Source organism: Euleptes europaea, chromosome 4 (genome assembly GCF_029931775.1).
Source record: "Euleptes europaea isolate rEulEur1 chromosome 4, rEulEur1.hap1, whole genome shotgun sequence".
NCBI lineage: Eukaryota > Metazoa > Chordata > Lepidosauria > Squamata > Sphaerodactylidae > Euleptes > Euleptes europaea.
The window spans coordinates 110,688,452-110,702,285 of NC_079315.1; the positions used below are offsets into that span (position 1 = coordinate 110,688,452).

At 53.3% G+C, this 13,834-nt stretch overlaps 1 protein-coding gene across 1 annotated transcript in view; it reads left to right on the forward strand.

Moving 5' to 3' along the window:
• The first annotated feature begins 529 nt into the window (after nucleotides 1–529).
• Nucleotides 530–13,834, forward strand: part of MBD2 (methyl-CpG binding domain protein 2) — a 58,840-nt gene continuing 45,535 nt past the window's right edge. Inside the window, exon 1 of the mRNA XM_056848151.1 lies at nucleotides 530–653. Coding sequence (XP_056704129.1) covers nucleotides 538–653 — 116 coding nt within the window. The 5' untranslated portion in view covers nucleotides 530–537. The remainder of the gene's footprint in view (nucleotides 654–13,834) is intronic.

The window sequence follows — 13,834 nt, forward strand, 5'->3', positions numbered from 1 at the left end:
GGCTCGGCAGAAGGCGGCCCCGGCCGTCCCCTTCCCCACGCGGCGCGCCCTGGGCGCAAAGGCCGGCCGAGCGGCGGCGGCGGCGGCGGCGCTGGGCAGGGCCGGCTGCGCTGCGCTCCGCCCCGCCGGCAGGCGAGAGGGCCGGCGGGGCCGAGGGGCGGGAGGGAGGCGGTCTCCAGGGCGCAGCCGGGGCGGCCGGCCGAGCTGCTTGCGTGCCGTCCCCCTCCCCTCCCTGCCCTCCCCTCCCCTCCGCCGCGCGGGCTCTATGACCCCGAGGTTCCGAGCGCCGATGACACGCATCCCGAGGCTCAGTTACGGAAGCAGCCTCCGCAGCAGCAGCCGCCCCAGCTGCCTCCGCCGCCCCCGGCACGGAGGGCAGCCCCGCGCGCAGCAGCAGCAGCCCGCACCGCTCCCGGGAGAGCCGCGCGACGGAGTAGGCAAGGGCGGCCCGAGGCGGCCGGCCGCCCCGACGGGCTCCTGCTGCTAGGCTGGGGGGTGGCCGTCGCCGCTCCCCTGGCCGGAGGGTCCCCGCCCGGCATGGAGAAGCGGGGCAAGCGGGTGGACTGCCCGGCGCTGCCCCCCGGCTGGAAGAAGGAGGAGGTCATCCGCAAGTCCGGGCTCAGCGCCGGCAAGAGCGATGTCTACTATTTCAGGTGAGCCGGACTCTGGCCTCCCCACCCCACCCCGCAGGTGGGCCGGGGTCGATGGAGGGCTCGCCCCGCTTTCCCCGGCTCCCCCCACCCTTCTCCTCCGCCCGGCTGCGGAAGTGCGGAGAGGCTGGGCGTCGCCCCGGAGGCTCGTTTCGCAAGGCTGGTTGGGGCTGCCCGACCGGGGATGGCGGCGGCGCCTCTGAGCATGGGCAGAGCGACTTGCCTCCCCCTCTTTCCCGGCTGTCGAAACGCTCCGGGCTTCCACGCATCTGGGTTAGGCGGGCGCCACTTCGGGGGGGGGGGAGGTCGTTTGGAATGTCCTGCCTTGGGCAGGGGGTTGGACTAGATGACCCCCGTGGCCCCTTCCCGCTCTGTGTGTCTGTGATTCTGTGACCGTGTGCGGGAGGGCTTGTGGGGCTTTGGGTTGTAGTACTTCGTGAGGACTGGCAACTTTTCTGGGGCACGTTCCCAATCTCCCTTTGCTCGTTTTACAGCTCCAGTGGGGGTCTGCTGAGCTTGGGGTTGCGGGGTTCTGAGTGCCAGCTATGGGGGTTGCCATAAGACACTCTCCAGGAACAGAGGAGCATGCCTATTATATTAGGTGCTTGGGAACACAGGCAGGACGATGCTGCTGCAAGTTTCTTAGTTTGTGGGCTTCCTAGAGGCGCCTGGCTGGCCACTGTGCGAACAGACTGCTCGGCCTCGGTCTGATCCAGCATGGCCTTTCTTATGTCCTTATGACACAGGGCTCCCCCCCCCCACAAGACACAGCTGACCTGGGGACCCCTTAAGGTTTTCAAGGCGAGAGTCGATCAGAGGTGGTTTGCCATTGCCTGCCTCTATAGGACTTCACGGAGGTGATGAGAGGGCATCTTAGCCATCTTCTGGGCATGGAGTAAGGGATCACTGGGGGTGTGGGGGGAAGGTAGTTGTGAATTTCCTGCATTGTGCAGGAGGTTGGACTAGATGACCCTGGTGGTCCCTTCCAACTCTTATCTATGGTGGTCTCCGATCCGAGTACGAACTGGTGCTGACGGTACTGAGCTTCTGAGATTTGATGAGATCGGGCTAGCCTGGGCCACCCGGGTCAGGGCAAGGCACAGTCTAGGCCAGTCATAATAGTACACGCCATCTCCGACGCCCTTTCCTTCTGGACACCTCTCCCTGGGCCATTTTACCTGGGTGCTTCATTCCCCACCCCGTCCCCCTCTTCCCAGCACTTCCAGTCTTCTCGCTTCAAAAGAACTGGGTTTTCCAGCTCTTATGCCTGGCAACCTGGCAACCTTTCTTGCCTGGCAGCATGGATGACTAAGGGCAGGCCTAAGGGCAGGACCCAGCCCCAGAAGCCCTCTGACCTGACCCCGGATAGTTTTACCACCCTTCAGTGTTTGCTTTGCTTCTCTCCTGCCTGGCTTTCAAGGACTGGGTTTCGCCTCGTGGCAGCGCTAAAACTTTTGCTCGCACTTTCACTGGCGAGAAGGGAAAAAAAGAAAACGTGTTGTTTAAAAAGCTTCACGGAGAAGTGCGCCACGCTGAAAAAGGAATGCTGTTGTTTGGTGGGGTTTCGCGCATAATGCTCTCGGTTGCGCTCTTCCGTGTCTGCTGGGTGGTGAATTGGCTTGTACATCCTGACTGGTCAGGAAGGGGGTCAGGGTGTGTGACGAGAGGCATCCTCCCGTTCCCCGCCAGGTTCTCTCTGGGGAACGGTGACCCCTGAAAATGCAGAGCCAGCGTGGTGGTGCGGCTAAGAGCGGTGGCTTGGAGCGATGCAGTCTGATCCGGAGAGCCGGGTTTGATTCCCCACTCCTCCACGTGAGCGGCGGACTCTGATCTGGAGAACTGGATTTGTTTCTCCCCACAAAGCCAGCCGGGTGACCTTGGGCCAGTCACAGTTCACTTAGAGCTCTTTCAGCCCCGCCTACCTCACAGGGTGTCTGTTGTGGGGAAGGGAAAGGAAGGTGATTGTAAGCCAGTTTGAGTCTCCCTTAAGTGGTAGAGAAAGTCGGCATATAAAAACCAACTCTTCTCCTTCTTTTTCTTCTATTTCCATGTGCTCTGGGAGGGAAAAGCGAAAGGAGCCTGGTCTCTCAGTACAGGGCCATCGCCCCTCCTGTGAAGGAGTCTCTGGCCCAGCCCTGCCTGTGTGTCATAAAGAGTTACTATGACATGGGATCACTGCCAGAAAGCAGGACAAAGCAGGAAACTAAGGATCTCCCTCCTGGTGCCCTGTCAAATCTCCCGAAATAGTGCATTCCCCACAGGGCCTATCATAGGAGGGCCATTTGGCCTGGGCCTCGCCTTCTCGGACGGGGTGCCTCAAATTTAGACTTTGACGTTAATCTCCGAATGAGGTTATATAGTCACAGAGATACCACTGACAGGACTGAAAGAAGATGGACGTTCATCGTACAACTTCAAAGTTGTGTCGCCTTAGAACAGGGGTGGGGAACCTTTTTTCCGCCAAGGGCCATTTGGATATTTATAACGTCATTCGCGGGCCATACAGAATTATCAACTTAAAAATTAGCCTGCTATATTTGGTCAAACATTTAGCCAAGAGGCACGACCAGAGACGGCTCCGAGTGTCTGCCACATAGAGTGACTCACTTTTGAGCTCTGCTGTCCCCAGCTGGGCCCAAGAGATTCAGGCAGGGCAGCATCCTTCTGAGCTAGAGATCTGCCAGGACCCATGAAGGGCCAGACCAAATGATTTCGCGGACCTCATATGGCCTCCGGGCCTGACGTTCCCCACCCCTGCCTTAGAAGAAGAAGAAGAAGAAAAGTTGGTTTTGATATGCTGACTTTCTCCACCACTTAAGGAAGAATCAAACGGGCTTACAATCACCTTCCCCACAACAGACACCCTGGGAGGTAGATGAGGCTGAGAGAGCTCTAAGAGAGCTGTGACTAGCCCAAGGTCACCCAGCTGGCTTCGTGTGGAGGAGTGGGGAAACCAACCCGGTTCTCCAGATCGGAGTCCACCGCTCCAAACCACCGCTCTTAACCACTACACCACGCTGGCCTTACTGGGCAGCACGCTATGAATGAACCACCTCTGTCAGTGGTGGTGGGGCTGGGGGCCGTGGCGGGCCTGGCTCCCTACCTCTCTCCCCGGTCACCGCCGGGAGCCTCAAAAAATGCGGCCCGTGCCTCTCTCAGCCTCTAAGAGACCCTCACCACAAACCGGCACTATTCACACATGTCGCTTCCCTCCTTCACTCATCCCATGTAATTTTATATATTTATTTGATTTTTTTTAAGTGTCTCAGGACAACTTACAACATGAAAACAGTGGCCGTTAATGTAGGGGCTGTTTCCCCGCGATCCCCCCCGCCGGCTGCTTTGGGGTTTCCTTTTGATCGTGCGTGCCTTTCCCGACGGTCAGCCGTCGCCTCGCGCTTTCCCACGCGTTTGGCTTGCGTTTTCCGGATTCTGGCTGAAACAGCATCTGGAAAACACGGGCAAAGCTCGCGGGGAGAGCAAGGTGGCCTGACATTTGGGAAAGGCACACGAAATCAAAGGGAAGCCCCGAACCAGTCGGCGGGGGTGACCGCGAGGGAAACAGCCCTGCATAAAACGGCCAGAGTAAATGAGTTAAAAACAACATAAAAGCAGATAACAAATATAAAATATTAACGTTCAAAGGTTAAACTCTTAACCAGCGCCGTGTAGTGGTTTGGAGCGGTGGACTCTGATCTGGAGAACCGGGTTTGATTCCCCACTCCTCCCCATGAGCGGTGGAGGCTAATCTGGTGAACTGGATTTGTTTCCCCATTCCTACACCTGAAGCCAGCTGGGTGACCTGGGGCTAGTCACACTCTCAGCCCCACCTACCTCACAGGGTGTCCGTTGTGGGGAGGGGAAGGGAAGGTGAGTGTAAGCCGGGTTGATTCTTCCTTAAGTGGTAGAGAAAGTCGGCATATCAAAACCAACTCCCCTTCTTAAAATATGTGTCTAGCACCGTACTGCTAAGGATAACAATGTCACCCCTGCTGTGTGCCCTCTTTAAAAGAGGTACCCTGTTTTTCAGTAATGGCTTGTGGCAAAAAAGTTCAAAAGGCAACCTTTGTTTTACAACCTGTCGCAAGGCGATGTTCCAAGCTACGGGCCCGTCATGCTTACGAGGCCAGGCTGTGCTTGAAACCTGCCCTCCACAGGGCCTAGAACACACCCATGCGGGCCTGGCGCAAGCCCCTCTGCTTGAAGGGAGCCATGTGCCCCCAGCCGCGCTCCTCTGTTCTTTCTCGGCCCATGCCCGGGACAGGCTGTTCCTCCGTCTTGATTCCCCGCGAGGGAAAGGGTCTGATGTCCATCCAGCGACTCCCTCCCGTGGATCTGTTATCTCCAGATGCTGCCAATCCCGCCCCGCCTCCCTCCCCGTCCTCGGCTGTCTCCAGGTGACACCGCCCCACACCCCTTCTTGTTTTCTGCTGCCACGTTGCATTCTTCTGCCACTGTGGTTGTGACTGTTTTTATTTTTTTGCTGCGCGTCGCGAACACTTCTGTTACGGCGCTTCTCGCTTGCTAGCTATTTTTTTAAAAAAATTATTATTTTAGGTTGTCCTGGCAGCTCCTTGCGAGTTTACAGACCGAAGCTTTACGCTGAACTTTCTTCTGCCTTTTTTTTTTTTAATGAAGAGGAAACATTTGGAGGCTGCAGTTAGAAACGGAGGAAGGATGAAGTGGGGTGGGGGTGCTTAACCCTTTGCCGGCTGATATTATTTCAAAATAACCCCCTCCACCTCTTTCTTCCCCTTCTTTTCAATGGGGAAAAATACAAAGGTCTCAATAATTTCCCCTGTATGGGGAAGGGAGGGCCCTGACCTGGATAGCCCCAGGTTAGCCTGATCTCAGAAGCTAAGCAGGGTCGGTCCTGGCTAGTGTGAATGTGAGACCTTCAAGGAATACCAGGATTGTGACACAGAGGGAGGCAATGGGGTAGGGGGCTGTGGCTCAGTGGTAGAGCCTCTGCTTGGCATGCAGAAGGTCCCAGGTTCAATTCCCAGCATCTCCAGTTAAAGGGACGAGGCAAGCAGGTGATGTGAAAGACCCCAGCCTGAGACCCTGGAGAGCCGCTGCCGGCCTGAGTAGACAATACTGACTTTGATGGACCAAGGGTCCGATTCAGAATAAGGCAGCTTCATGAATTTTTGTGTGTTCATCTGTTCACTTCTGTTTTGCTTTGAAAACCCTACTGGATTGCCAAAAGTCAGCTGTGACTTGACGGCTCTTGCACGCAGGGAAGGGAGGTGCAGCTTGGAGAGGAAAAATGGCTGATAGGGAAAGGGTTACGATTCCCTCACCCCCCTTTCTAATCGCAGTCTTCAATAACTTTTTTTAAAGCCAAAAATCAGGGGAAAGTTACTCAGAATGCTGTGTTCTGTAGGTTTCCCTTTTTCTTAATATGGAATTTAAAAATGTGCGCAGGTGACCTAGCAGGGTTTCGACTGGCATGATATTTTTCAGGTTTTACACGCAAGGGTCAGCAAGGGGGGGGGGCTTGGCTGGGATCACACAATGAATTGGCAGATCATGAGAAGGAAGGCATCTTGGCCATCTTTTGGGCATGGAGTAGGGGTTACTAGGGGTGTGGAGGGGAGGCAGTGGGGAATTTCCTGCATTGTGCAGGGGGTTGGACTAAATGACCCTGGTGGTACCTTCCAATTCTATGATGTTATGATTCTATGATTTTATGGTGTTAGCAGCGGGGCATCCTAGCCCAGCTCTCTGGAACTGCCCATTTCTTTCTCTGCCATCCCGCTTCCTGCAATCCCGAAAAGGACAATTGTACACAAATTTGCAACTCATGTCATATCAGAATTCTGTAAAGTGTAAGCCTTAGGGCTGTTGTGCCGAGTTGATCTGCAGTGCTGGGTTTTACAGACTGGGGAGTTTGCGTAATGTCTGAATCGGTCAGGTTTGGGTACTCTGGAATTCATCTCGGCGGACTGAACCGACTGTGCATGAGACGTGTGTAACTTGTTTTCCCCTCTGCATGGTCAGAGGAGATGGTTGCTGCCCACGTGTGCGACGTTTAGGGAAAAAGCAACCTGAAAATGTCCCCAAAGTGGCCCAACAGATCTGCACCTAATTATTTGGAGGAAGCGGCGGAGGCCATAGGGAGGGACTGTGGCTGTGGCTCAGTGGTAGAGCATCTGCTCAGCATTCAGAAGGTCCCAGGTTCAATCCCCAGCATCTCCAGTTGAAGGGATTAGGCAAGTAGGTGATGTGAAAGACCTCTTCCTGAGACCCTGGAGAGCTGCTGCCCGTCTGAGTAGACAATACTGACTTTGATGGACCGAGGGTCTGATTCAGTAGAAGGCAGCTTCATGTGCTCATGCGTACTGCGCTGCTTTTCGTGTACAGAAGCTGATGTCCAGCAGCTACCTTTTAAAGTGAGTGGCTGCATCTGACCGCTTCTGGATTCATTATTCGAGTAGCTGAGACATTAATATAAATTGTAGGAAGCTTAATGGGTTGAGGAGAACAATGCTTTTAGGCTCCTCTTCTTAGCCGCAGCACATTTCCGTCACTGCTCTGCCTTTTCTCGTCCTCCCCCCCTCCCCAAATCCTATTGCTGGTATTTGAGGGTCAGGCTGCATTTGATCCTGGCACATTCCGTGCCGCTTTAAGAATCGGGCTGTCAGGGCGGAAGGCGTGTGCTGTTCCGGAGCGAGACTTTCTTTTCTGCAGGCCTCGATATCTTTGTCCCCGAGTGACCCACCAAGTGATAGGAGGCAGTTTGCAGGCAAGGGCAGGAGAAGAGCTGAGCAAGAGCTGCTCCACCGTTGCTGACTGATGTACGCAACACGGGTGCGGCTCCTGCCAAAAGGCCTCGACCTGCTGAGGTAGCTTTGCTCGGTTTTGGCAGAACACCCAGCCATACCAGGGTGTATCCGGCCATCTGCAGACTCTGCGGAGCTGGACTTTCCTGCTCCCCCTTCCTTCTGCAGTAGATCCTCTCTAATGGCGTAGGGGCTAAGGGTGTGTGTCTGCTAGGGTTGCCAACCTCCAGGTACTAGCTGGAGATCTGCTATTACAACTGATATCACATGAACACGTGAAGCTGCCTTATCCTGAATCAGACCCTGGGTCCATCAAAGTCAGTATTGTCTACTCAGACCGGCAGTGGCTCTCCAGGGTCTCAGGCAGAGGTCTTCTTCTTCTTCTTCTTCTCCATAGAGGAAATGCTAGCAGCAGGTTTTGACCAATCCTTTCCCCGCATTTCCAGTGTGGGTAGGGTTAGCCAAAGTAAGAGGGGTTAGGACCCAGTTTTTTTGTTTTTCCCCCCAAGTCACAGCTGACTTATGGTGACCCCATAGGGTTTTCAAGGCAAGAGACATTTGGAGGTGGTTTGCCATTGCCTGCCTCAGTGTCATGCCCCTGGGATTCCCCGGAGGTCTCCCATCGAAATACTTGCCAGGGTAAAGGCTGAGAGTGTGTGACTGGCCTGAGGTCACCCAGCAAGCTTCCACGGCACGATTCGAACCAGGGTTTTCCCAGGTCCTAGTCCGACACCTTAACTACTACACCACGCTGGCTCTCAGAGCCCATGTACCATAATAGAAATACTGACAGAAGCTTTTGACCAGTCCTTCTCCTGCATTTGCAGCATGGGTGGAGTTAGATGAAGTAGGAGGGACTAGGGTCCAGGCGCGCGTGTGTGTGTGTAAAGTGCCGTCAAGTCGCAGCCGACTTATGGTGACCCTTTTTGGGGGTTTTCATGGCAAGAGACTAACAGAGGTGGTTTGCCAGTGCCTTCCTCTGCACAACAACCCTGGTATTCCTCGGTGGTCTCCCATCCAAACACTAACCTGGGCTGACCCTGCTTAGCTTCTGAGATCTGACAAGATCTGGCTAGCCTGGGCCATCCGGGTCCAGGTACCATGGTGGAAACGTTAGCAGGAGCTTTAGACCAATCTTTCTCCTGGATTTGCATCCCTGTTTCTACTCAAAAGAGCCCCCAACTAAGGTAGCTTCCTTCCCCTTTTACCTGCCCGACCGGTTGCCCCTTTTCCATCTGTTCTCCAAAGCTCAGGCCCGACTTCCGAAACTGTGGGTGGTTTGGCAGCCGCTGTTCCTACTAACTTCTAGCTGCTGCAGTCGTCTTGTTTGTGGGCTTCCTGGAGGCACCTGGTTGGCCACTGTGTGAACAGACTGCTGGACTTGATGGGCCTGGGTCTGATCCAGCAGGGCCTCTCTTATGTTCTTATTATATTCTTAGGCCTGCTTTACATGTGGATCCAGTTGAGTGCAACAGACCAATGGGCATGCACAGGGCTGGTTTTGTGCAAGCTGTTGGTCGGCATGAGGGTCACCAACCTCCAGGAATTAGCAGGAGATCTCCTGCTTGCAACAGATCTCCAGCCAATAGAGATCAGTTCACCTGGAGAAAAGGGCCACTTTGGCAATTGGACTCTATGGCATTGAAGCCCCTCCCCTCCCCAAACCCCACCCTCCTCAGGCTCCACCCCAAAAACCTCCCGCCAGTGGCGAAGAGGGACCTGGCAACCCTAGTCGACATGCCAGTCTCTCCATAAGTGTCTGGATGTCAGCCAGGCTGCTTTGAGAACGTGGAGAGTTCTGTTCTGGAGCATCATGCAAAGAAGCTAAAAGAAGAAGAAGAAGCTAAAAGAAGGTTTTTATATGCCGATTTTCTCTACCAAGGGAGGATCAAATTGGCTTTCAATCACCTTCCCTTCCCCTCCCCACAACAGACACCCTGTGAGGTAGGTGGGGCTGAGAGAGCTCTAAGAGAGCTGTGACTAGCCCAAGGTCACCCAGCTGGCTTCATGTGGAGGAGTGGGGAAACAAATCCAGTTCTCCAGATCAGAGTCCACCGCTCCAAACCACCGCTCTTAACCACTACACCACGCTGGCAAAAATGCGTCCGTCCCCCCAAGTACCCCAAAACCGCAGCCGTATCCCAAATGTTTATCCGTGTCCTTTAAAACGAAGGTTAGCAGCTGGGTTTAACCTCAAGCTGCATTTTCCAATCAGAAAAACAGCAATGCTTTACTATGATAGCTGTGCACACGCTCTGCACAGGTCAGCGCCACCAATAACAGTAATTTCCTCTCTCTCGAGGACTCTGGCAGCTGCTGGGGTGTGCAGGGGCGGGGGGCAGAAGCGGGCAGATGCTGCCGCTGAGGATCTGCACAAGAAAAATTCTTGACTCCCTTGCCAAGCTAACAGTTCCCAGGATCCTTTGAGGAAAGAAGAAGAAGAGTTGGTTTTTATATGCCGACTTTCTCTCCCACTTAAGGGAGAATCAAACCGGCTTACAATCACCTTCCCTCCCCCTCCCCACAACAGACGCCCTGTGAGGTAGGTGGGGCTGAGAGAGTGTGCCTGCTAAAGAATCTTTGTGGATGCCAATTGGGATTGGCTGCAGCTGGGATTGGCTTCAGTTCCCTGCTGAGTGGAAGATCCGGGTTTTGGCTCTGTGCAATTTTGTGCCGTGGCTCTTAGTCTCTTGATCTCACAGGGCAACCCCTACCAAACTTCAGCGGCTGGCCTGGTTTTTGGTGTTTTTGGCCCGAGGTCTGCATCTGGGGCTCCATCCGCTTTTGAGGGCTCCGAGCTGGACACAGGCTCTTCCTGTTTTGCCAGTCCTAGAAACAGGAAGGGATGTCTTATAATCTGGAGCTCTCCGAAGCAGGGCGAGATTTAGGTGTGGCCCGCTTTCCTTAATCTGCTGCTCCCAATGCCTCCACAGCTTTTCAACTAGGATCAGGATCTCTATGAATATATTTATTTACAGCTTTTGCCAGAACATAGTAAACAATTACAATCTTTAAAAAAAAAGGATTTTAAAAGGGTAGGTATCAAATCTAAATGTATCGCCATAGCTCTGTGAGGTCTTTCTTAACCCACGGGTCGATTGTTCGCCTTGGTATTTGTATGAGAACATTGTTCATAAGTTAACACCTGTTTTATTCTCCCAAGCACCCAATTATATTAAAAAAAAAATCTGCATTCCAAACCGTGGTTCGATTAGGAGTGCTTAGGGGCAAAAAAAGGCCTTACAGGTAGAATCATAGAGTTGGAAGGGACCACCAGGGCCATCAAGTTCAACCCCCTGCACTATGCAGGAAATTCACAACTGCCTCCCCCCTCCACACCCCTAGTGACTAGAAGATGGCCAAGATGCCTAAGGTCACAGAATCAGCATTGCTGACAGATGGCCATCTAACCTATTCTTAAAAACCTCCAGGGAAGGAGAGCTTACCACCTCCCAAGGAAGCCTGTTCCACTGAGGAACCGCTCTGTTAGAAAATTCTTCCTAATGTCTAGACGGAAACTCTAGACATTAATTTCAACCCATTGGTTCTGGTCCGACCTTCTTGAGCAACAGAAAACAACTCAGCACCCTCTATATGACAGCCCTTCAAGTACTTGAACATGGTTATCATATCCCCTCTCAGTCTTCTCCTCTTCAGGCTAAACATACCCAACTCCTTCAACCTTTCCTCATAGGACTTGGTCCTGAACACAGTACTCTAGTTGAGGTCTAACGAGAGCAGAGTAAAGCGATACCATACTATAGAGGTAGTTTATAGAGAATTTGTGGAAATGCTTGAACCTCTGAAGGAGGATGCTTTGAACTCGGAAATGTGGTATAAAAAAAATTACAAATTACAAATTATTGATTAACCAGAAAAAGAAGGCTTATATCAGGATTCGGATTTGGGAGACCCAGGTTCAAATCCCCACTCCACCATAGTAATTTACTGTGTGAACTTGGGACACACACTCCCAGCCTAACCTACCTTGCAGGATTGTTGTGAGGATAAACTGGAGGAGAAGAGTATGATGTAAGCCGCTTTGGGTCCCCACTGGGGAGAAAGCAGGTATAAATGAAGCAAATAACTAAATAACAGTTTTCAGGAGCTTTGGCCTGCTGGCCGGGGCTGCAATCCGAGGGACCGATGCTCTTGGCAAATAGGGTTGCCAACCTCCAGGTACTAGCTGGAGATCTCCTGCTATTACAGCTGAACTCCAGCCGATGGAGATCCGTTCGCCTGGAGAAAATGGCCGCTTTGGCAATGAGACTCTATGGCATTGAAGTCCCTCCCCTCCCCAAACCCCGCCCTCCTTAGGCTCCGCCCCAAAAACCTCCTGCCAAAGGCGAAGAGGGACCTGGCAACCCTACAAATAGTTAAGCCATTCAAGAGCTGGTTGAAAAGCTCCTGCAGGCCAGGCTACTTGCCCGCCTCCTGTCTAGTTAGAATCATAGAGTTGGAAGGGACCATCAGGGTCATCTAGTCCAACCCCCTGTAAGGTTCCCAGCTCCAGGTTGGGGAATACCTGGAGATTTTTGGGGGTGGAGCCTGAGGAGGTTTTGGGGAGGGGGAGGGACTTCAACGGGTTATAACGCCATAGAGTCCGCCTTCCAAAGCGGCCGTTTTCTCCAGGTGAACTAATCTCTGTTGCCCGGAGATCAGTTGTAATAGCGGGAGATCTCCAGCTACCACCTGGAGGTTTTATACTGCAATCTTTTTTGTTAGATATATGTTTCACTACTATATATAAGTAACTACTTATATAGCAGGCTAACTTTATATCTGTTCTACCACCTGGAGGTTGGCAACCCTACCAGTTAGGCGTATACCCCTGAGCAGCGGTTCCCAAACTTTTTGAGGCATGGAGCATTTTTCAGGAGAGAAATTGGTCACGGAGTACGAATTTTCACCTAGCACATACATACTAAACCGAATGACAGCTGTATTTTTCTTTCCAGTCTCTTCACGGAGCACTAGGAGATGTTTTGCGGAGCACCAAGTGCTCGGTGGAACACAGTTTGGGAACCGCTGCCCCGGAGAAGACGAACTTGGGACACAGTTGTTGCTTTCCCAAGAACTGCCTGTGAAATGTGTTTATAAATTCCACGAAGAGCTTACACGCTTAGAGAAAGAGAGAGTGAACTAGCCAGGCTGTAAATACTGGTTGCTTTCCCCTGTAAAGGGAGGGAAAGAATACAGCGCGGCAATGTGACAACAGCCGAAGGTGCGCACCGAAATAGCAACACTCCCATGTTCTCTTTCTCCATGTTCTCTTTCAGCCAGCCTGGTGTAGTTGTTAAGATCGGTGGTTTGGAGCGGTGGACTCTTTGAGCTCTCTTTCTGATGTGCCGAACAGTGAATCGAAGGCTCTCTCTTCTGAGAGCCAGTGTGGTGCAGTGGTTAAGAGCGGTGGCTTGGAGCGGCGGGCTCTGACCTGGAGAACCGGGTACGATTCCCCGTTCCTCCACGTGAGCGGCGGAGGCTAATCCGGCAAACTGGATTTGTTTCCCCACCCCTCCACATGAAGCCAGCTGGGTGACCTTGGGCTAGTCATACTCTCTCAGCCCCACCTACCTCACAGGGTGTCTCTTGTAGGGAGGGGAAGGGAAGGTGATTGTAAGCTGGTTCGAGTCTCCCTGAAGTGGTAGAGAAAGTCGGCATATAAAAACCAACTCCTCTAGGAAAACCCCCCAGTAAGAACCCCTTTTCTTTCAAGTCCTTTGGCCGTCCCTCTGCGTCATCCTTCTCTGCCCCAGTTCCCTTGCTTGTGGCCTGTAATGAACCACCTCAAAAAGGCCCTCGGCTGGCTTTGTTTACTGTGCAACGTTGGCTGTGTTGAACCAGCAAAGCATTTGGGACTCCCCCCCCCACCCCCTTGGGAAGGGGAATGCTTGCGTCCTGTCACAACGGTCACGTCCTCCAGGAAGATGCCCACGCGCCACCGATTTCTGCAAGCCCCCCTCGCCGCCAAAGCCCTGCTTTTCCAAGCCGAAAACCGGGCATTTGGGCATTGTCCATGTCTGTATTGGACCGGGGTGGGGGCACCAGCTTTATGGAAATACGGTGGGCTGTGACCGGTCAACGCCTGGCCCCGCTTCTCGGCCCTGCCCTTCATGACGCAGGCCTGCCGGGAAGCTTGGCTGGAAATAGGAAATGTTGGGAAACCCACAGCTTGGTTAGAAGAGTCTGGCAGTTTCGCTTTTTGTTCGCGGCACTCTCTTCCTGCCCTCGGAGGGGGGGAGTCCTGGCTCTCACTCCCAAGTGTGTGTACTTTTGGCAGGCCAATGTGTAATACATTCTTTTCATCGCCCATCTGCTGAAGCTGGAGGGCGAGAGATTCGAAACAGATGAAAGGAAGTATTTCTTCACCCGACAGGTAGTGAAATTGTGGAACTCCCT